This window comes from Haemaphysalis longicornis, unplaced genomic scaffold (assembly GCF_048455015.1).
Source record: "Haemaphysalis longicornis isolate Haplotype H1 unplaced genomic scaffold, Haemaphysalis longicornis Haplotype H1 scaffold_1, whole genome shotgun sequence".
Taxonomy (NCBI): domain Eukaryota; kingdom Metazoa; phylum Arthropoda; class Arachnida; order Ixodida; family Ixodidae; genus Haemaphysalis; species Haemaphysalis longicornis.
Genome location: NW_027526203.1, coordinates 255,047,855 through 255,071,885, shown reverse-complemented (window position 1 = coordinate 255,071,885; position 24,031 = coordinate 255,047,855). Strand labels below are relative to the sequence as shown.

General features: G+C 44.7%; 1 protein-coding gene across 1 annotated transcript in view; it reads right to left on the bottom strand.

Annotated features, from left to right (window-relative positions):
• Positions 1 to 2,742: 2,742 nt before the first annotated feature.
• The window catches only part of LOC144144453 (uncharacterized), a 61,313-nt gene continuing 40,024 nt past the window's right edge, over positions 2,743 to 24,031 (bottom strand). The window contains exon 18 of the mRNA XM_077675906.1: positions 2,743 to 19,687. Coding sequence (XP_077532032.1) covers positions 19,438 to 19,687 — 250 coding nt within the window. The 3' untranslated portion in view covers positions 2,743 to 19,437. The remainder of the gene's footprint in view (positions 19,688 to 24,031) is intronic.

The window sequence follows — 24,031 nt, the reverse complement described above, 5'->3', positions numbered from 1 at the left end:
CTCAGTTGTGCGTCATTGTATTTCGGTCTAGCTAGGTTGACATTCTGCTCATAAGCTTGCTATTATCATCCTTAAAATTGATCTTCGTCACAACTTTCCATGCAAACGAGACGCAGAAATTCAGCTGAGCAAATTTATACTGCTTATTGGGTCTACTCTCAAATCCTTCCAGGACTGGATTAGAGTTGGCTGATTAGATAGCGGGTACTTGGGTGATACGACTGGCACAGTCAGCAAATGGGATGTAGCTCTTATCTCGAAAACATTGACACATGGACATGGCATATATGCAGTTGCCAGCATACATTTTCTTTCATTTATGTAGTCGCACCAGATGCGTTCTGTTCTGATCAATGAAGAATCACTGCAAGGCGTAATCTACAAACCATGGCAAACTACATAGCACTTGCTCTTCATTGCAGTTGCGCCTCCAAACCAATAAAGGAGTTGTGGAGCAGCAGATATAGTTTGCAGTTCGCAAGCTGTGCCATAGGTTTGGTCTTCAGTGAATTTCTAACATTGTGCTCAAAATGTCTGAGCATTCATATGCACAGAGAAGTTTGAGTACAGGTTCAGCACTGCTGAAGGTGCAGTGTGCCACGGTTTAGCAGATAATATATTGGCTGGGATGTTATAAAAGTGCAAGTCGGTGAAAGTCTATGCAAGCCAAGCAATTTTTGTTTCATGTCTACTGGATACTAAGTTACCACTACCCACCTATTTGGCTTTTTTGAAAGCTATGGTTTTTCCGAAAAAAGTAATTGGGATCTTAATTTAAATGCAGGCAGTCTTGAAAGTATCTTAAGCGCTGTTCCCACCTAGTTGAAGTTGCAGAAGACTGGGAAGAAAATGTATGATGAGCAACCTTTATTACAAAGAATAAACAGTCGCCAAAGGACTGGAGGGGGGTGGGGGGTGGGGCAATTAATTGTGCCTTTAATGCGCACATGCGCATTCAATAGTTATAATCTTGACTAACGCCAACATGTACTATTATGAGCAATATGAAAGGGAACACGGGAACGCATAGAAAACACCCTCAGACCCAGCTATGCGTGATACGCAGCGGCCGCCGTGGGAAACAAAGTGGAAAGGGGGACGCTGTTCTAACAACTGTTCCCATTCCCGCCGTGCGTCTTATCGGCTGTCCGACGATACCATATTATCGGCGAAATGATGTAAGCTGCGGCTTTGTAAAAATCCCAGCGTGGTGGGAGTGCCAACAGTTAGTGGAAGAGCGCCCTCCTTTCCCCCTTTGTTTTTCACAGCGCCATCCGCGTATCGCTCAGAGTCTGTTTCGAGGCTGTTTGCCACGCGTTACTGTGTTCCCTTTCATATTGCTCATAATAGTACATTTCTATGTGGCTTACAGCCAAGTAAAACTACTGTGCTTCGCATAAGCACACGGCATTTAATTATGCTGTGTGTCCGAGGGATATATCGTACACAACTTTTTGCCTTAAAGGGGCCATGCAGAGAAAATACGTTTGTTTTATTTGAAAAATTTCATGTTTTACAGTGCCTCCAGCACTTGTCCAGGAGCAAACGATGCTGTATTCACTGAAAAATTCATCAATTTAGGTTAAAATTTTGATTCTCCCACCAAATTGTGTTTCTGTGATGTCTGCCATGAAGTCACAAGGGCAGGTATTCAAATGAACTTTCAGTGCATCATTAGGCTCTACAGCCTTGCTTACCATCAGTCCTTCCAGGTAGTGCTACCATACTGAGCCGCAGACCATTGTGTTTTTGACTGTATTTGCACCTGGCTTGTTTTTGTTATGGTAGAAAGTAATCGTTTTGTAAAACATGGGGTATGCTCGACAAACAGGGTCACTTAAGACAACGTCACACCAAGCACCGGACTGCTGTGCAGCTAAAGCAAGCATAGTGCGCCTACTACCAACTGCAGTGCGCATCGGCACTTTTATGTTTACGCGCGTTTTCAAAACTTTCATTGTTTACCCCACCACTCTTACTGCTGTAAAATGAATATGCATCACATTTAAGCGCCAATAGCTCGTTCGGAAAGCTTATAAGCCCTGCCTAATGTGTGTTTGCTTTGGCCGTCCTCGGCCAACCGCACAGCTGGACACGTGATGTCATAGGTTCTGTTGCGGGGAATGAGCTCGTGAGTTGCATGGCCATTCCCTTTTTTCCTAATTACATAGCTTATTTGAGCGAAGTGTGCGTTAAAAGTGGTGTCAGTATGATTCCAATGAGGCAATCTTTTGAATGAAACAAACTTGTGTTTTGTCTGCATGGCCCATTTAAGTGTGTTTCGCATGCACTCCATTTTCTTTCTTCAGCAATGTAGCAAGACCTCAATCTGATGCCATCAATTTCTGTAAACCTGCTGCTCCCTGAAGCATTTGCGCAGTGTGCTGTTGGCCCTTTACTTCCAAGATAAAATGGCCTTCATTGCTAGAGTAGACGCCTTTGGGTCTTGTCGAACAGAAAGACATCTTGCTTAAAGACCAAGTTAATTCTGCATTTTCTGAGTAATACCCCGTGCACAAGCCTGGGAGCTTTTTTTTTACCATCAATCAGGAAGCACTGGAGCCAGCAACTATAACACAGCAGCCAGGGCACTATGTACATGGTTTACATCTTGTGTGACAAGGTGCTACTCCTGTCTTCATCAGTACCAGTTCAGCATGGGAAATTGTTTCAAACACAAGCACAGCATCCGGTGTTAATAAATGCAGTCACTGCCAAGGGAAAAGGATTGGCACACAGTGGTGACAGGTAGCCGAAGTTCGGGCTGGGCACCATTTATTCTGACGGCACAGTTTTAAACAAGCTTACGCTATCCACGAAGCAATATTTGGCCTTTCGAAAAGAACGAATTTCAAGTTTGGCAAATTTAAAATGCTCTTCTGAGGGAAGCAAACACCATACCGAAAGAAGGCAGGAAGACAGGCTTTTTCATGAAGATATTTTTGTACTTTGTAATATTACAGACAAGTATATACATGGTGAAGTCTTGTTTTGGCAACACAAACATTCAGGCTGGACACGGTGGGGCATCCATCTCTTCAAAACAATTTTTGACTTCACTAAACCTGATAGCAGGAGTTTGTAGATGCACACAGGAAAACGTCTGTCACGGCGGGGCAGCACAGAAAGATGGTGAACTGACAAAAGCCCATTTCTGTTGTCTGCCAGCTGTCATGCACCGTATCAGTTGTGACACACACCAACCCTGTCTAAGCATCTCTAGCGGGAAAGTCTGAAGTCTGCCACTCACTGGGAACTCTTAAGAAAAAAAACTTGCCAAGTCCAAGGCGCTGGCTGTGCAGACTAGCCAGCTAGAAAAAAAAAAAGATACTTCAAAAAGAAAAAGAAAATTGCTGCAGCGTGCATTACACAAACAAACGGTCTCACACATGAGCCGGTTGTCTCCTTTAACATATAGTAGCCATGGATTGCTGGCCAAATGCACATTCTAAAACATCAAATGGGATGTCTGGAATGCAACATTAATATGATTACACGTTAGCAATACAGGACGACTTTTGCGACGTAATATTGATACATGCCAACATAGCTGCTTCCCCTAAGAGCCACCTTGACGAGGTTGGTAAACTGAATGAAGCACTGTGATATGTAAGGTTCCCCACAGCCAGCAGTTATCGTGGCATCCATCAATAGGTCCTCCAAAAAAGCTGGGCTACCCAACGCTAATTATGGTCGCGCTTTCTGCACACACCAAGAGAGAGTCCTCAGCGCCAAGAATGACCAAGGATAAAGGGACCATGAAGACAACATACGGGTTCTTGTTTCGTTCGAAAAAAGGAGCCCCTGTGATAACTTGTTCAACAACATTCCAGCCACGAAAGACAGTTTGAACACACAGGCACATGCACACACACACACATACACACACCCAAAAAGGCAAACTTTCAAATTTGCCACTACCAAACATACGCAGTGATGTCATTGGAGAGGCACCAATAACAGAGTAATTAATCAATGCATCAAATGCATGCTAGCACTCAAGTGGTGTGACCGACTGCCTCTACGATTGTGGGATCATGTTTATTGATCCCTGGCTGCCGAGTTGCCTCTCTTTCATCTGCTTGTTAACTAGCTTGTTGGAAGATAGCATTAAAAGTGGTATGATTGTTATTCTGTTGTGGATATCTTTTGAATAAATCAAGTTTTTGTCTTCATAGTCCCTTTAATGTTTTGTAATAATCCAATTACTAGGCAGTGAATAAATAAGAGAAAGCTGAAAGCACAATTTTCTGCGCTAAGCTCCTCAACCTGAATTTTGATGAGTGTATTTGCAATTGTTTAAGCCCACGTTCCCAGCCCTTGAAAGTTTCCAAACCTGCAGAATTTTGATGCAGAGCCAACATTGGTGTCATTGTGCACTAATTCCCATCAACACTGCACAACATGCTTTGTCCCACATCAAATAAGCACGTTGATAGTAAAAGCAAAAGATAGGCGACAGAGAAAGTGGAGCAGCGGCCTGTGGTATCAGCCCAGCCAAAGCTGCCTGGCGTACCTTCAAAATAAACGGGTCCTTTCTGTTCAGGTCCTGGACCTTCTTAATTGACCATTCCCAGATAGTCTACAAGCAAGGAAGAACAAATGCCTGGTTCTGTTGTGTGCAGTCGGAAAACAGAGGAAGCCCACTGTAGCAGCCACTGAGCCCAATTTGGACTGCTTTTTCCTCACAAGTTGTGAACATAGCCCACCTTCGTGATACCTTAATGGCCTACATAATGAACACACCATTTGCAATGATGATGAAAATTCATGATATTTTTGGCCCCTGTACAGAATGCCCCCCATCTAATTTTGAATGGAAAAGTGCAGCCGTAAGCCTCACTAACAGAACAACTGCTGTCCTGGTCACTTGCAGCCAGCAGCTATGCTGTAAAGAGTTTGTCACAAGTAAACAAAGGCTTACGCAGAAAAAAATGCACCCTCCATATAGGCATGCAGAAATTTTTAGGGAAAATAAGTGCGTTCATTATGCAAGTAAATAAGGTAGCTGGCCAAACTATCTGCAGATGATACACAAAAACTGAAAACGTCTCTGAAATTTGTGTCTTGTATGGGCGTTCGCGCTCTAACATGCGCAAGACTACATGGGAACATAACACCCGCATCTGGGACTAAAATGTTTATTTTTGTTATACCTGTGCCTTCACTATGAACAAATTTATAATAACGAGGTCTCACCGTACTACACTGCATTGAATTTTTTTTTTTTTTTTGCACAGCTCGAGACAAGCACCACCTTGACATCTGCCACTCACAATGTACAGGCTACGCCACCACTCTAGGCTACTGTAGTAAAAGACGTCAGCACAACAAAGTACACTTTTGCGCGGCAATACCGGCACCAAAGCCTGTCCTATTCTAGCATGTACAAAGTGTTTTTCAAGCGCTACAGAGCATCCCGGCCTCAGAACCACTAGCTGTACATGTGAAGTGCAGTACAAGAGGTCACACACAAGGCTAGGCATCTTGGAGAGTTCTGCTTGCACTACTGAGATTCATAATGTGTACACTCGTGATCAGAGCCTTCAAGCACGTGGCTATTTCTTGAAGCAGGACGGAGACCTTATTAACCACCGGTCAGCTAAGCACTGTCGTTGGCCGTTCTCTCCGACACACAGGGCTCGCCACACCTGCTCTTACGGCGCACATGGGGCAGAGGGAAATGGCAGCACTAGAATAACAACAGTACACGCGGGAGTGCGGGACAGGGCGGCAGGGTTGTGGAATCCCGTGGTGCAGCTAATAGCATTCCTGGCCTTGTCACCTATTATGATCGCAAGAATAGAGCTGGTATAGCAACCCACATAAGCTGACTTGGGTGCTTGCCAGTTTTTGCCCGCATTTAGTCGGCTGCTATTTGGAAATGTTCCAGCTCAAAGGCCAAGGCGATGCACTTCTGCAGTCTTGCAACGACACTGAGTTCACAAGATTTTCGAATGCCCTCTCTAACGAGTGCTCAAGGTCACCTTTTCCAACAAATAAATATGTCACCTAGGCATGCTTAGCTAAATAAAGAGCAATGCGACTTGAAGAGACGATGCTGATGTGTAGTAGATTATAAAGGCTGCAACTGTCTGAGTCACATGAACGCTTCTAGTAACACCAGATGTCAAACAATCAACTGGCACAAACAGAGAGAGGGAAGAAACTGTCCTGCATTTAGCAAAAAGCCATGACATAGTGCAACAACGCCGTTTACAGATTCAAGTACAATTTGCCTGCACATTTCCTATTGGCTACAGAAATTGTGTAACAAGCACAGAGCTCAGATAAGTTTGCTAATAACGCTTACGTGCGTTGTCAACAGTGCCTGTCACACGGTCAGGCCAAGATACCCAACAGGAGCTGAAGATGTTGGCTTTGGTAATCAAAGGGGCCATGCAGACAAAACACAAGTTTAGTTCACTCGAAAAATTGCCTCTTTAGAATGATACTGACACCACTTTTAATGTAAATTTGCTCAAATAAGCTATATCATTAGGAAAAAAGGGAATTGCCATGCGACCCACTGACTCATTTCTCGCAACAGAACCTATGATGTCATGTGGCAGCTCTGCAATTGGCTGAGGCCGTCAAAAGCAAGCACAAATTAGGCAGGGCTTATAAGCTTGTTGAACAAGCTAGTTGCACTTAAATTAAGGGCACATTCTTTTTATAGCAGTAAGAATGGTGGGGTAAACCGTGGAAGTTACGAAAGTACATGTAAACATAGAAGTACCGATGCGTACTGCTGTTGGTAGTGTGCGCACTATGCTTGTTTTAGCTGCACAGCACTGCGGCGCTTTGGGGTTGTCTCAGATGACACTGGTCGATTGGTATGAGCGATGGTGTTTCACGAAACGATTATTTTCTACCTCAACAAAATCAAAGCCAGGTACAAATACGGTTAAAAACAAAGCAAAGGCAGAAAACGGCCCTTGACTAACGGTAAACAAGGCTCCGCAATCAACTGTACAGCTTTTCTTGTGATGTCATTGCAGACTCACTAAAACACACGATTTGGCGGAAGAATCAAAATTTTAACTTAAATTGATTAATTTCTCATTGAATCGTTATCTTTCATTATCTTTCAAACAGCATCGTTATCTTTCAAACAAAAGAAACTTGTATGTTGTCTGCATGGCCCCTTTAAGAGATGTAGGGTGTGCACATCACTGAGTGGCAAAAGGCGTCCATACGTAACCTTGCACTGTAGTACAAATGAGGATTGTGTGGTATTGCAAGCATGGTAATGTCAGCCACACACTGCAGTCCACATTTCTGAGTAATGTACTCCCGAAATCCATGGTGAAGATATACGTTCGTGCATAGCACTCGTTCGCAACAACACTGAAATGCGCAAGAACTGCATCGCGCCAAAATGCCACACTTTGTACGGCTTCACGAGAAAAATGATACCGGGTCAATGCTTCCCAGTCTCCGTGACCTTTTTTAAATGCATCAAACAATATATACTCCGTGCCACGGCAATTTAATACTAAGTGCTCAAGTACTATCACGAAATTAGGAAGTGCTCTGTGTAACCTTCTTTAATGAGCGTGAAATGCAGGACCGAAAATTGCAAACACAGCACAGTCCCCGAAACTAGCAGATGCACTTGTGAATGAGCATTTGTTTCAAAAATGGACGACTTTCTCAACATTTCCCACAAACCTAAGTGTAGTACAGAAAATGGACAAAGGCCCAGCGCCGCACAGACTGGCTCAGATATTTTCTGCTCCCAATATGCGGGACATCGAGAAATCTCAACAAAGGTTACAATGGACGAAATGATGTGGAGTATGGAGACTCATTCCAACCTTCAGTCATGGAAGGTAACGTGACAACATGTCAGGGCAAGCAAATTAGCCTGAGCTTATCTCGCAACTTATAATGGCTGTGCTTCCACAGCCACTCCCAGTAAAACACAGCTTGTAAATAAACTTGTCTCTGATCACATGCGCCAGTTGTGGTGCTGACACACTTGCCACCTAAGTGCGAGACGTTAAATTCACAACTAAAATGGGGCTGCACCAATAAAGTGACACAAAAGCATCATGCTTATTCTCAAAGCCAACCCACATAGCATAAATGTGCAGATCCCCCTGACGTGCAAGCACACACCAGGTTACACACACATAGGCAAGTAAGTGTCTTCTAATAATAATGATAACAACAAATGTATTGTTACAACAATAATAGTGAGAATAACTAGGACAACAAGATCTACAAAAGTGAATGCATGAAAAAAAAAAACTGTTATGCAGTAAAACTTACTGAACATTAAGAAAGAAGAAAAAACGTGGCGCAAACTAGACATGGACGAAGAAAACACGGTAAGACATACACAGGCGCATGTATATGTCTTACCGTGTTTTCTTCGTCCATGTCTAGTTTGCACCACGTTTTTTCTTCTTTCTTAAAGTATGTACCAACTAGCTCAGCAACAAGTTTTGTTAACTCATATTACTGAACACACAGATCATTCTCTATTGTCCAAGTACAGACCCTCAGGACTCCTTTGTTTAGACTTTATACCAAGCAAAAATGAGTTACAAGCAAACTAAGCACCAGAAAGAAAGAGATCGATGTAATATGAAAAACCTAGTTTTACAGAAAATGTGGTTCATTCTAGCTGTGCAGGTGAACGTACAAAATGTGCTGACAGAACTGAAATACTGCATGGTCTGGATTATCATCCTGTTCATCTGTTTGTTGTAGACCTGAAGAATCTCTGTTTCATCATAAATACAAAGCCCATTAATTTAAACATTGAAGAATAACAGGTCAAAAACCCGTGGTAGTGAATGAGCAGCTAGTGCTGCAGTCAAGTGCAGCTTCTTCTTATGCTGGGGGGGCACATTCGCAGGCTGGCATGTATTGTAGTGCACAATGTGATCGCCTACAAGCCACGCATGTTCCAGTCTTTAATTTCTTTGATGACAACTTTGTACAGATCTGTGTTTTTAGGAACGGGTATCGGTCACAAAGGACTGCGGACTTTTCAGAACAACCACACAGTGAAAATGGCAGTTAATGACAGTTATGATTTCTAAAATAGATATCTGCTGCTGCTGCTGCTATGTACAATAGGTTCTACGTGAATGATGATGAGGGCTTCAAGGGGAAGTGGAAAGCAAAATGGGGCTAAAGATGGGGGCGAATGACTAGATTCACGAAGCACGCATTCCTTTTTCCTCATGTAACATGGCCTGACTTGGCCGAGGGTACAATGGTAATGCCAGAAATTAAACGTAGCCTGCATGATGCTATGAAGTATCAGCAACACTTATGACCATGTAGCTTCTTATCATTTATTAAGCTGTTCACTTCGCAGATTGTAATGTGGTGTGGACGAAACACTGCTTTTGGGCACACACAATGAAAAAATAGTGTCATCTTATGTGCACGTAACAACAGTGTGCACCGAGTGCTCTGTATTGTAGTGTTCACGATTTTTCTCAGTTCTGCCTGGCTGGCACGCCCACCCTTGGGGCACTCTTTTACTTGGTACACACGTTCACCTTTTTGTTCAAGTCGCACGATCGTCTCACTTTTGCAGACCGCCTCCAAACTTCAATATGACTCTTTGAAGTGCAAATTGGGGTCTTACAGGCCTGTGGCCATGAGGCACACTGTGCCAGAAGGCTATTGATTAATTTAAACCACTTTTACTGTTCACCGAAATCCTGACCTGCTGGTATTTTTTGTGTTCACCAGCATCAGGAAAATGGCCACTGTAGTCAGGAATTGAACCTGCAACCTTATGCTCAGTAGTGAAATGCCTTAGCCTCATTAGGTAGCTTGTGTAAGAGTGTTTTAGTAACAAAGACAGCCCTACACACCACTTCTCACCAGTGCTACCACGTTTTAAATCATATCAGGCATCAAATACGGCGCAATTTTCTGTTTTTTCCACACTATGGCATTTTACACTTGCATTAATTAACCCTAAAGGAAAGCCTCAGAGAACATTTGGCCACTGGAAATTTGAAGCAATGCTTCACCAGCTACAAGCTGTTATACAGCTATTTGTTGCTGCAGTACACATCACAGTGAATAAAAACCATCAACCTTTAAGTTTTTTTTGCTTTCTCAAGTATAGCCCCCACATTCGGTTCGGAAGGAATGCAATATCCATGTATTACTGAATTATGTGACTGGAATTTTATCAGCTGTTCACCTCTACCATGTCTTCATTCACTGCAAAATGGGATAGGACGAGACGCACATTAGTTTTGTACACCAGTGCTTCCAATTATAGAAGTTGCCCTCTCTACTTGCTTCCTGCCAAGATAAGGTCTACTTCGGCAGAGATGTTCAGCCACACCTAGCTACCTCAGCAACAAGAGCAGTATGCTGTGCCTGTAGACACACCTTTTGGACGGAACATTCACACACAGTGGGTGCCTACCTTCTCCCCGTTTTAGAGAGCACCACACATTTTAGAGAGCACCTTAACTCATAATACCGCATTTACTCACGTAATCCTCGCACTCGCGTAATCCTCGCACCCCTAATGTGAGCCACCAAAACTTGGATTTTTTGGTTCCTTGCATAATCCTCGCACCCCCAACTTTGCAGCGGCGAAAGTTGCCTGCTCGCGAAACCCGCATGGTGCACGCGCTCTCCAACGCGCGCCCTCCTCCGCCGCCTCTCCGTTCGGCGGAGAGCGCTGTGTATCCAAGGCCATCCAGGCGCCCTAACAACCTGCATGGCTACTCCCTAACAGGCGCCCTAACACGCTACCCACACTGTCCTTGAGCCGGTTTCGCGCATGTTTCGCGTGCGCGCAACTAGATGGTGTTCGCGCAGCCCGCTGTCGTGTCATTGTGTCGCTGTCGTGGTCCCGTCGTTGAGCGGCAGCAGTCAGTGAGTCACTCGCGTCAGTGGTGGATAGCTCCCTGCCATTTTGAGAACTTTTTGATCTCTTTGTTTTGTGCTTGGTGCCGCTTCGCCATGGGGAAGAACGCCGGCTACACTGCCGCTTTCAAATTGAAAGCGAAAAAGTACGCGATCGAACACGGCAACCGTGCCGCAGGCAGGCACGTGCTTCGGCGTCACCGACTTCAACGTGCGTTACTGGAGTAGGGCTTACACATACGACGACGAGATAGGGCGCGCGCCAGTAAGCAAAGGCGGCAATTTCATGATCGCTAATCGACGGGAGACTGTTTACGATGTAAATAATAAAATAAAAAGAAAGAGCTGCTGTTGGCAACACTGAGCTTACATATACAAAACGACCGCTACATTTAGCGGGATTGGCATAAGGCAAATTGGCAACACTGCACCAGATTTTTTTTCCCCGCATAATTCTCGCACCCCTAACTTTGCATTGACTTTTCCAAAAAAAAAAAGTGCAAGGATTACGCGAGTAAATACGGTACTACGTAGTTCCAGCTTTTGCGCACAACTGGGAGAGTCTAAACTTGGCAATCTTTACTAAGTTTTGCATCAACTACTGCCTTAAAATTTTGCTATTTTGATTTCCACTGATGCCCAATGCCTAATTACCGCAAGCTCCTCCCCTCCGTAAATTGACAATACACAACTGTTTGCAACACTCTTTTCCATGTGCCTCGACCCATGCGCGTGCTTCCAAAAAACTTTTCCCACTCAATGCCTTGAGGTGCTAGACAAAAATGATGTATTTCCACAGCCACAATTTTGTACCCACAAGCCCAGATGCAACCTCTGCTTCTAGGGGCTGACTTTGGCACATATACTTTCTTAACATGGAAATGCATCCACGTGCTATGTGGAATAGGGCACCAAAAGTATGAATGCAAGTAAAGAAACATCTTTTTTCCCCCTTCCTGTGACCCTACGTGGGTCCACATCGCAAAGAACTGATGGCAAAAGCCGACGGCACCATAAAGTACACTTCTGTAAACTCCAAACTTTGAAGCAGTGTAGTAAATTCTTGACCTTTTTTACCCAAACCTTTACAGGCACTTAAAGGAGCCATGAAGAGAAAACACAAGTTTGGTTCATTCAAAAGATTGTCTCGTTAGAATCATACTGACACCACTTTTAACGTAAACTTCGCTCGAATAAGCTACATAATTAGGAAAAACGGGAATGGTCATGCGACCCACCAGCTCATTTCCCGCAACAGAACCTGTGATGTCACATGGGCTAAGCTCTGCGATTGGCGGAGGCTGGCAGAAGCAGACGCAAATTAGGTAGAGCTTACAAACTAGACAAACGAGCGATTTGCGCTTAAATTTAGGGCACATTCTTTACAAAGCAATAGGAATGATGGGACAAACAGTGGAAGTTACGAAAGCACATGTAAACATAGAAGTACTGATGCGTTCTGCTGTTCGTACTGCGCACAGCATGCTTTGGTTTAGCTGCACAGCACTATGGGGCTTGGGGTTGTCTCAGAATCTCTATGGTCTCAGACTCCATGGTCTCAGACGACACTGGCCGATTGACGCAAGCAACGGTGTCTTACGTGACCCCATTTGTCGAGCGAGCACTGTTTCAGGGAACGAATATTTTCTCCCAGAACAAAAACAAGCCAGGTTTAAATGCGGGCAAAAACAAACCAAACGCTTGCCACGGTACGGTGGCGCCATCTAGGTTACGGAACGTAAAGAAACGCGGGAACAAACCAACACCGCTACAGGGTGGAGACAACCTTTGAACGGTCCCGTGCCGCCGCAATTGGGCCAACGGGCTCAACCCGTTATTCTTTTCGTTTCCCACGAGACCTAGCAACGCGAAACAGACAATATGATTCAAACTTCTTCAGTAAACCGCGTTGCGGCGATAATTTTAGCGCGGTTTTGACACAATGACTTGCTTCGGCGGCGAGCGAGCAACCAAACATGGCGGCGCCAGCGTTACGTGTCTCTACCCTGTACGGCGGATGCGTGAATGAAGGTACTCTAAGCTGCAGAGCGGTCGGTTCCCGTGATGTCACTTGGGACCACGAAAACGCACGATTGAGCGGGAAAATAAAAATTTTAACCGAAATTGTTTAATTTCTCAGTGAATAAAGCACCGTTTGTATCCGGACAAGCGCTGGGGGCACTATAAAACACGAAATCTTTCGAATAAAACCAACTTGCATTTTCTCTTCATGGCTCCTTTAAAAGAGAACTGTAAAATTACACAGGTGATGGTGAATAGAGCACACAACAGAGAAAAATGACTGTTCTGTGTTTCATTTACCTTGCTGTTACAGTTAAACCTCGATTTTATGAATGTCCAGAATCTAAGAACCAATAAGGATTCTCACCTACAACAGTCGCCATAGGCTTAAAGTTTTCTTAATTTTACGAAATTCCCAACCTTATGATGTTCCATTTCATTTACCTTGCTGTTACAGTTCACCTCAATTTTATGAAAGTCCAGAATACAAGAACAAATAAGGATTTTCCCCTACAGCAGCCACCATAAGCTGCTTTCTCAATTATACAAAATTCCCAACTTTATGAAATAATTTACGAGTCCCCGTGACTACATTTTATCAAGGTTCAACTATACCGTAACTGGACAGTGAAAAACTTTCCTTTAAATTGTGTACAGAATAGTTAAGACCCTCGCAATACTTTTCAGGCATTCCCTTTTATGTACACATTGTTTTGCATTGCAGTTGAGGTCAGTGCGTTAAGAACAAAAATGCAATGCCGCATGCAAAACCCAAGTGGATAGCAAGCCTGCCACATGCTTTTGCTTCCAGTTGCATCTTTTGCGGGAAATTAAAAAATAATATTCAATACTCATTTTTGTCGAACACGCACCACTGTTGCATTGAATTATGCCAAAAAAGTGCCCCTCTTTGTGAAGAATGCGCATGCACCATACTGACGGCAATGAAAGCTGTGCACCTGAAGTGATCATCCGCAAAAATCCAGATAGGAACGTCCCATCAGGTGCCCATTTTTACAGCATGTTTTGTATCAGCGCCACGGCTTGTAGAAAAGTCGCTTACATCGTTTACACAGGTGCTGTGCTTTTTGCCATTGCTACATTTCAGGGAACTACACGCAGAGCTTGATTCTGCTCTAAACATTGAGCGCACTGTGGGGCAACAAAAACCTAATGACAGGCTCACCTTCTGCGGCAAAGACTTGATACCTGTGGATAAGTTGCCATCGGACGTTACCGGGAATAGCCTTTTCTGACTAAACGACTTTAGCAGCAGCGCTACGTGTAAGCTTGGCACCAAGCATCAAAGAAGGTCGCAGCTTTGATTTTAGAAGCATGCTTATGTAATCTTAAAATGGCACTAACACGGTCGTGCACTGGAAGATGGCGATGCGAGCGCACCTCGTCTGTTTGACGATATATGCACGATGTCAAAATCAGTCCGTCTTTTGGCACTTGCTCGGAAGTAGCAACCGTCCCGTGTACCCTGCAGTGAGTGCTCGTTTTGACACAGAAGTTCCGTTTTGCCAGTAGCAGGAGGCAAGCTGCAGCTATGCACATAGCCTTCTTGAATGCAACCACACAAAATTTTGGGGAAGTGATAAGGCGACCCTTGCTGCACGTACCCTGCCGTGTGGCCGTTCAAACACCGTTCAGGGTGCTCAAAGGTGTGTAACTGTGTTGAAGCGCCCTGTACTCTGGTATAAATAAAAAAGGCAGTCACTTTGCCACACTGCTGCCCTGGAAGAGGAATTGCGTCCCACTGCACACTGGGCAGGCACTGAAATTTGTTCCTGTGCTTGCCAAGCTAGCTTTTTGCAAAGGCACAGTGCCACCGCCATGCGCCGTATCCCCACCTGATTTAAGCAACAAAAAATACTTGGGCAGTCTGGCTATGCAGAATTTGACACAGACAATGCACCCCTGCCTTCTCGGCAGCATAAAAAAGGGCAGCACGCAACAGCCCACTTACAACAGATACTACAGCACAATTTAAAATTAGTTCGTCACGTCTACTTTCGCTATTTCCACTGCAAGTGGCACACACGAACATCAAGGTATTCTAATTGCCCTCCTGCTGATGACTGTGCCTATCCCGTGAAAATTACTTATGCCAGTGACGTTGAATGCCTTCTGTCTGCCCTTAATAATACAACTACCTGGTGCAAACTTTGGCTTATGGAGCTTAATATATCTAAATGTAAAGTGATGAGGATTTCATGTAACCAGTTAGCTTGCCCCCATTACCTTCCCAATGATACCACGTTGGAGTCTGTAGTCATGTGCATCTAATAACATCTAAGGTTAACCGCACGCTCAGATACTTGGAAACAAATTTTTTCTTGAGCGCCTTCTTTCTTACAAAAGCAGTTATATGTAACCTATGTGCATCCAGCACTAGAATATGCTTCATCATCATGGGACCCTGGATATACTATATGCTTGTGGCAATGTTTTTGACAGGGCCCATTGATGGGTGTATACCAATCTGTGGTTATGACCAATTCTCCACTGAGGACATTATTATCGCCATTCGGTCATGTCCTATCTGGAGTGCTTGTCTCAAGCACTGATCGTGCTGGTTGGAGCTCGCTTGGCTTGGTTCCCTCCCACCATCGCACCACCCTTTGACCACCATGTACCCTTGCAACAGCTGCCACTGCACTGTGTGTATGTATTGTGACATGAGCGCATTGTCTTACTTCAAAACTACAGCCTCGCTCAGCAGTACCTGGAGGACGCACAGTGTCTCCACAAGGGCCCCTGAAGAAGAGGTTGAGAAGTACAGTCGAACCCCGCTACAACGAACTCCGCTTCAACGAAATTTCCACTTCAACGAAATATTTCCAATTCCCCGTCAGCTAGCCATAGAAGTCAATGCAACAAAGTCCTCGCCACAACGAACCATTTGACAGGCTTGCTTTCGCTTCAACGAAATTTTCGATGATTTGGGCAGGGTTTGAACAAATATTTTGCAATAAAATAACTGTACCGCCAGCTATGTGTAACTTTTCATACATTCAGGACGCTTAGTTTCACCGAAAACATGCGTGGTGCGCCCACACCGCTACCCAAAACAAACAAAAAACAACTCATAGGAGGACGCCATTGTTTGATGGTGATAACGATGTGGCTGGCCGTCTTTACATGAGGCGCAGGCCTGGTTCGCCAAGCCGGAGCTACAGCCGCTACAGCCAATCTGTATCCAGTTGAAATCGCACGAATGTGATCCCCTGCTGGCGCGGCGCCGTCATGTATGCGTTCTGAGCAGCTGGCCTTGCCATTTTTCTTCTACCATTCTTCATAGCCAAGAGCAAAAATCATGTTTGCGTGTTATCCTGTTAAGCCAAGTCATCCTATCTTAGTCGCAAGCGCGCGATCATGTTAAATGCAAGCGCGCACGTCTTGCCTGCCAAGGTCAGTAGCTGCGGTGCCCTGTCAGAGGATAAGATAACGGCACCGCTCCTGCCACAAGCGAGAGGGGGGCTTCCGATGGCCTAGCAGCTATCTGCAAGTAATCAGGTTGGTGGAGACGCCTTGTTGTACAGCAATACGTTTTGCGCCTACATTTCTTCACCCCCCTCCGTAACACCTTCTTTGCGTGCAGTGAAAAAACAGGTATCCATTGGTATGTTTGTTACCGGAATAAACATGACGTTATTGCGCGTCACTCCTTTTTCTAAACATTGTATTATGCTGCCAATGATGCGGAAACATACGGGGCTATTTTTCTGGCCTTTCTGTGTTGTTTTTGGGCAGATTTCGCCTCAACAAATTTTCGCTTCAACGAAACTTTTCGCACGTCCCGTCAATTTCGTTGTAGCGGGACTTGACTGTATACATAGGAGGGCCTCACTACTTCACTTCGCTCCTCCCTTGCCCTGGTTGATAAACAACATCAGTCCACCTTCCAGCGCCACTTCACCTTCCTTGGGCTTGCCATCCTGCCTCGTGACATTTTTAAAGTGAGGATTGTTTTTGAACTGGGAGAAGAAGCTCGGCCGCTATGGCTGGCCTTTGCTTCGTTTCTGCCCATAGAAAAGGATAACTGTGGACCTACCGCTAATATCTACATTGGACCAATGTCACTGGACTCTCGGCAGCACCAGCTTCATGACGACACTAACCGTCAAGACGTGGGCCATTCGATCAAAAGATAAAGCCTTCAGAACTGCCCTTCTGGCATTGCTAACACTGATGCAGTAAGCCTTGCTGCTGTCAGTGTGACTGACATTGCCAGTCACACTGAAGAATGTTCCATCTCTCTGTCTAAAGAACATTCTACCTCCCAACAAATACTCACTGTCCACTACATCCCATCTGGTCAGCCAGAAGATATTGAGACCGGATTTAACCTTGATTTTTCTATGGCGAAACTCAGAATGCCTCTATTTCAACTCAACCAATGAGCAGCCCCTGCCCCAGATGGCATAATGTACAAAATGCTCCATAACCTTTCAGACTCAAAGTTGGAAGAGCTCTTGACACATACCAATCAGGTATGGATCTCTGGAAGTCTGCTGCCAAAACGGAAAGAGGCTCATGTCATCCTGATCCCCAATACATTAGATTTCAAACCAGAGAGTTCAATGACAAACCTCCGCCCTACACCTATGACCTCCTGTGTAGCAAAATCAATTTAATAATTAAAAAGAAAAAAGTTCTAACCTGCTTTGACTGGCATCTAGAGGCAGGAAACCATCTCCCCCTTAACCTGTTTTTTTTTTCTTTTTCAGAAAGCATGTGAGCCCGCAAGATGTAGCGCTCTGCATTCAGGAAGACACCTTTTGAAGCCCGAGCACTGCCTAGCTCCGCACTATCGTCAGCAAAGGCAGACATGAAAATGCTTTCGATAACGAACGTTGCTTGCGACGACATCCTCCAAAGCCTGCAAGAAACACTGCCGGGCACATGCCTCAATCTACATGCAGGTGCCTCAAAATGCACGCAGCACTAGACTAAACAACCAATTGCCAGCCCCTTTTGCCATGTGCCAAGGCACAAGTGGAGGCTCCATCTTAACTCGCGCACCTTTAACCTCACCATAAAAAATCAGCCCTCTCAATTAACTTCAGTTCCTGATTTCTGCCAAGCCATATATTGTATGATTGTGTCGATCTTTTCTTGTGTATATGTGTATGAGTGTATATATTTGTATATATATATATATATGTATATAAAATGTGTGTATATTGTAGCGACAATGTTGCACACCTGAAACACGCAGGTGATGTGCATCCACCACAACAAGCAAATCCGCATGTGTATGTGCTCCAAATAAAGAAGCTACGCACTTTATGCGACTCCCGAGACCCAAATTGTCACAATGGCAGCGAAAAGACAGGACGGTGCCCAACGCTCACCACAACAGCAACCAATCATTTAACCAGCATCGCTGTTATGCACTAAGCACTGCAAAGAATAACTGTTTTTTCCCAACATCTAGATCTTGCAGATAAATATGTCTGTCTGTCTGTCTGCTAAGGCTAACAGGGCAGGTAACACAAAACCTTTCACATTTTGCACCATTAGCCAGCAGTAGCATTTTGTGCCTGGGAATTTTAGTTCAATCTTTCAACAGCATTGTGAATAAATTATTCATTCATTCTATCACCTGGGGTTTAAGTATTCTCTCCTAAAAATCAACTCAAATCACACAGTGTGCAATTCAAAATAAGTCCATTATATCACCTACAATTTCACTGTTCCTGCATCTGCCATGAGTGTGCTGAACTTGAATACAAGGGCATCGATTACATTGTCAAATCTCTTGCATGAATTATCTTAGGCTTCACCTTGTTGTGAGAATTAAAACGTAATAAATTGAGTACCAAACTTATCAACAGCAGGTGGCACTACAAGCATCCCTGTCAGGTGAGTTTTACTGCAGCCTTTTTAGTGCACGAAGGCCGCAACCTCGCACAGCAACCGGTGAAGCTAGTGCAGGCCAGGTCAAGGAGATCCTGCACACGATGTGTGGCATTGCGGCTTCACCTTAGCTATTTCATGCACTTTGCCCAGCCAGGCATCCAGTGACCATGTGTACCAAGTAAGCGCCCAGCACAAGGCCTGTTACTGAGTGGCAACCTTGCGCATTGGTGTCAAGACGACTAAACTGGCACCTTCGCATTTCCTCCACACCCACTGTCACGCGAACGCAACACTAAACATACCTTAGTTAAGCTCTACTTAAACAAATGTTGCATCCAAGAGAAAAAAAAAAAATCCAAACCATGCCGCTTTAAGAACAGCACAGAATAAATGTGCTGAAAGGTACGCTTGTGGCCAAGTTTTCATTTTGCCCACAGGCCCCAAGTTGCAGCCTCAGCTTTGAGCGCAACGCTTGCTTGTGGAACATCACTTCCAAAGCTGGTTCCTTACGTAGAATGGCAGTTTTTCACTTTGCAGTCAGACGCAAGGTGTACACCAAGGCAAGCTTACGTGGATGAACATAAACATACGAGACAACAAACATAAGACTACCGGTGTGCCCCACACTGCCTTCAACTGCAATGGGCAAGGTGCGAGGAAGGTGGGTGGGTGGGCCATTCCTCACTGCTGGGAGGAGGAAGACTTGGAGGAAGAGTCGGCCGAGGAGGAGGAGGAGGAGCCCCGGAGGAAAGAGCGGAAGGTGATGTCCTTGAGGGGTCCCCGGCGGAAGAGGCTGGAGGCCTGCGGGCCCCTGGCCTTGCTGCCGCCCTCCTTGCTGGCCAGGTTCTTGGGGTCGGGGCCCCGCCGCAGGCTCGGGTCTGGGCCCCGCCGGTTTTCCGGGTCAGGGCCCTGCCACGGCATGTACTCACGCCTGCACCAGTGGGGAAGGGGGGGGGGCACTCCCGTGACACAGAACCCAGAGCCACATGCCTGCTTCAAATAACAAAAATCGGGCCATACATATTGAAGCTTGGAGGTGGCGGCAGCCTGAAAAAACTGCCTCACTGAAAAGGCGGACAAGGTTTCATTATAGGAGGAGCAAAGGGCAGAAGTTTTCACTGGTGGGGTGGGTATACATACGTGCATTATACATACCACGTGCAGATACCATAGGTAATACGATCAACCCCCGTACATCAAAATCTATGGGGCATGTAGAAAATTAAATGTCGTGGGAACTTCATCGTAAATTTAAACAAGCAACAAAATTAAATTTGGGAGAAAATGCTGAAGCTTTACTTCCAAGTAGGGGTGTGCGAACACTCAAATTTTTTAATACAAATCGTATAGTACCGCGGCAAATAATCCGATTTGCGGATTGGATATTTACTATTCGATTTTTCGAATAGTCGGGTGAATTTTCCGAAAGTGCCTGGCTCTGCGAAAGCGAGAGATATCGGCCCACGCTAACGCACTGCTGGTACACCGTCTACTCGGCAAGTTTCATCCAAATCCCGCTTTCAATGAGGGTGCCTTGCAGAGGCCGTAAATTTTATCCCGCTGCATGAAGTAATTTGCGATTGCGTCGATATGAACTTTCCTTCGTGCTGTTGCCGTCAACTCTGGCCGCCATTTTTAATGCTGCAACCTGATGTTTTCATGTTAGGGCAGCTTCCGGTATAGCAAATGCCGATGATTTTGTTGTATTTGACAGCACCTCCATTAATTTTAAAAACAAAAGCAGTTCTGGCTTTTTAATGTAGTTGGTGTATGTCTATTGCATGTTTTTTCTTTGCTTGCACGGCATGCACTGTAGTGCGATATTTCCTTCCAGCAACGTATCATTCACGCTTCACACTCCCAATGTACTTCCGAAGAGGTGCCTCATCAAGGTCCGTAATTGTGGTTGTGCCGTGCTTTCACGTCATATTGTTCATGCCAGCGAAGTGCTCACTTTGGAGTTATGAGGCGCTGCGTAGTCGTTGCCTATGGTTGCAGTACAGCAACTATAGTGCCAGTCCTTTTTTTGCATACTGTACTGTGCCCACTCTAAGTTCCTAAAGAACTGCCTCATAGTGGTTTAGCGACTGGACTGCTGCAAATGAGAGTTTCAAAAGTGCATTCTTCAGGTTGAAAAAGAACAACATGAGAAGGAGTTTCTGTTTATGCACAAAAACATATTAAAACTCGAAGCCTATAAAAAAAAAATTGATATTCGATACTTGATTCTCCAAATGTCGAATTATCGAATGAACGACAAAAACGCCCACTTACAATTATTTTATGCGCACCTTTACTTTGCGAAGAAGTCGGTGATGCTAGTTTGTCTTTTGGCGGATAGCTGGACGGAAAGAGCAAGTTTTTGGACAAGCTACAACCTGTGCAAAGCAAGAGTATGGCGTGAAGCATCATAGCTGAATTGTTCCACAACAGCGAGAGCATCCGCAGCTTCTTTTGCAGTATGACCCGTTGAGAGTACGACATTGTGGGGGTCCTCTGCATCAGACGTCTCAACTGCCACACCAATGGCGTCGTTGATCATTGCATCATTGCTTATCTGGCTGGCGGAAACAATGCCATTGTCAATGAAAACATACTCAGCAAGCTGAACCTCAGTGGGGAGCAGATCAATAAATGTCTTATCGTCGTACTTCTCTTCTGGCACCGCAAGGCCTATAGAGCTCTTGGCTCTATAGAGTCAAGGGCCATAGAGTCTGAATTAAAAGGTGCGTGCATAATTTTGCGCCAAAATAACGAAGATCCACGGCCAGAGGAAAATGCACATCTTTGAAGGAAGGGAGTAGAAAGGCCGAATTATTTGAATTTCCGAATTGACGGAAGCCAAATTAACAAGCTTTTACTGTGTTCGGTATTCGCACAACCCCACTTAAAAGTAATCGCTTCACGGATCCTGAGCACCATCTTCCACTAAAGACACATCACTGTAGTGAGCGCTTATGATTACAAAATCATTCAGGAAACTTTCACTTTTTGCCTTTTACTTGACAGTACCATGCTTACAAGTCAAACTACTCTTGCACAAACCCGTGACAACATTGGTGCGACGGACTGGGAGATTCAGTTTTGTCTTGATATGGCTTGGCTGTGCCTTGACAGCAGCTACGCATTTACACCGGGAGCTGTTTCATGTTGATATAAAAAAAAAAGGCAATATTATGACAATGACTGTGTGCACCAATTTACGACATTATGAATGCACAATTTTCAGAGTAATGGTGAACAAATAAACAAAAAAATGTTTGTGCAGTAACTCTGATGGGCAGCTGAAGAAAAATCAGAAATCCTTCACTGAAGCACAAATTTCTTAACAGTGGCGTTCATTGTAGTGAGGTTCAACCGCATGTGTGTGTGTCAAAACACACACGCACACACGCACACACACACACACGCGCGCACACACGCACACACACACGCATACATATGCACGCACACACGTGCGCGCGCACACATGCGCACACACACGTGCACACACACGCACACACACGCACACACAAAATGACCATTATTTAGACCTGTGAGGGACAGGGACTGTGTATATGTCGAAATACGCGGGCACACAAAAATAATACTGTGACGGGAATGGTTCCTTGCGAAATGACTGAATCAGCAGCACCCAAATATACAGGGTGTCCCAGCTATCATGCACCAAGATTTAAAAAAAGGAAGTCGCGTAACTCGAAGAAAACCTAGTGCATAATGTTTGCAGTACTGTGAAGAAGCGGAGAGTAATTTTTTCGTTAATGAGACTTAATTAATTAATTGTAATTAAATATCTAACTCGAAAAATACTGTCCTAATCACTAAAGTGCCAATGAGGCACTTGTAGGTAACCATGAGAGGCATCTAACTGCGCTATTTTCAGCGACGAACTAATTGCGTACTCATTTATTCTGACTGATAAAGGAAACCCGCGAAATATGAAAAATATCACGTGACGACGCTTACGCGCGCATTGTAAAGCAGCGTCCCCAAACAAAGCTGATTGAAAGCAACTGCTTCGCGTGTTACCCGCCCGAAGAGACAGCGCATCACCTTGATAATAGCATGCATGGAAGGAGCAGCAGCAGCAAGATTCGCGGGACGCGTGTGCAGATAAGGAACAAACTCGGTCGCGATTTCTTCTTTCTTTCTTTTGTCTATTTCATTCTGGCTAACTCAGAGGCAGCCTGTTTGAGGGCGTTGCTTTACGGTGCGCGCGGAGGCGCCGTCACGTGGTATTTTTCATATTTCGCGGGTTTTCTTTATCAGTCAGAATAAATGTGTACGCAATTAGTTCATCGCTGAAAATACCGCAGTTAGATGCCCCTCGTGGTTACCTACAAGTGCCTCATTCACACTTTAGTGATTAGGACAGTATTTCTCGAGTTAGATAATTAATTACAATTAGTTAATTAAGTCTCGTTAACGAAAAAATTACTCTCCGCTTCTTCACAGTACTGCGAACATTATGCACTAGGTTTTCTTCGAGTTACGCCTTTACTCTTTTTTTAAATCTTGGTGCATGATAGCTGGGACACCCTAGGTTCCCAATTCCTCTGAAAGAAGGGTCGCCCCGGCAGTTTTTTGGTTCAGCTCTGCAGATCAGCTGTCTTTTACTAAGGTGTGCTGTAATGATCTGACAATTCAGTGACAAACTGCAGCAGCTCTGGTGTTTAACCATTGGTTCAGAAGTTGCAAACCTAATTCCTTGAACGATTCCTGCGTGTCAGCCAGTGAATAGAATCCTTACTAGTGTTGTTTTGGTGCACATATAAAACTGGCACACCCAGCAGCTTTGGTTGCGATACAAGTGGGCACACTGGTGTATTACAAAACTGGCCATATATGCCACATTTACGAAATGGCTGGTGTTACTGAAATCAAATTGAATATTTTTGATAACAAATATCTTGCTTTTACCTGTGCCCAATTTCTAAGCATAGTATATAAAATATATAAACACAATTTTTGTGCTCATTGTATACGCACCTATGTTGTCACGTACTAGGGCTCAATAAGAAAAATGGTACGAGAAGTCTGGGGCCAATCCCCGCTCTGGAAGCGGTTGAACCGTGTTAGCATCATGTATGCTTTGTTACAATGAAATTACTTTTAAAGTGCCATGTTGGCAACGTTATGAGAATTTTGGGTCTTGCACAAAATGGAATATCTCTGGGGAAGCATCGCCCCATACCCCTCTACGGTTATGCGGCGCTCTGTGGATATGCAACTGCGTGAGTTTTAGTCATACATCATCGCTTTCGTTCAACTCAAT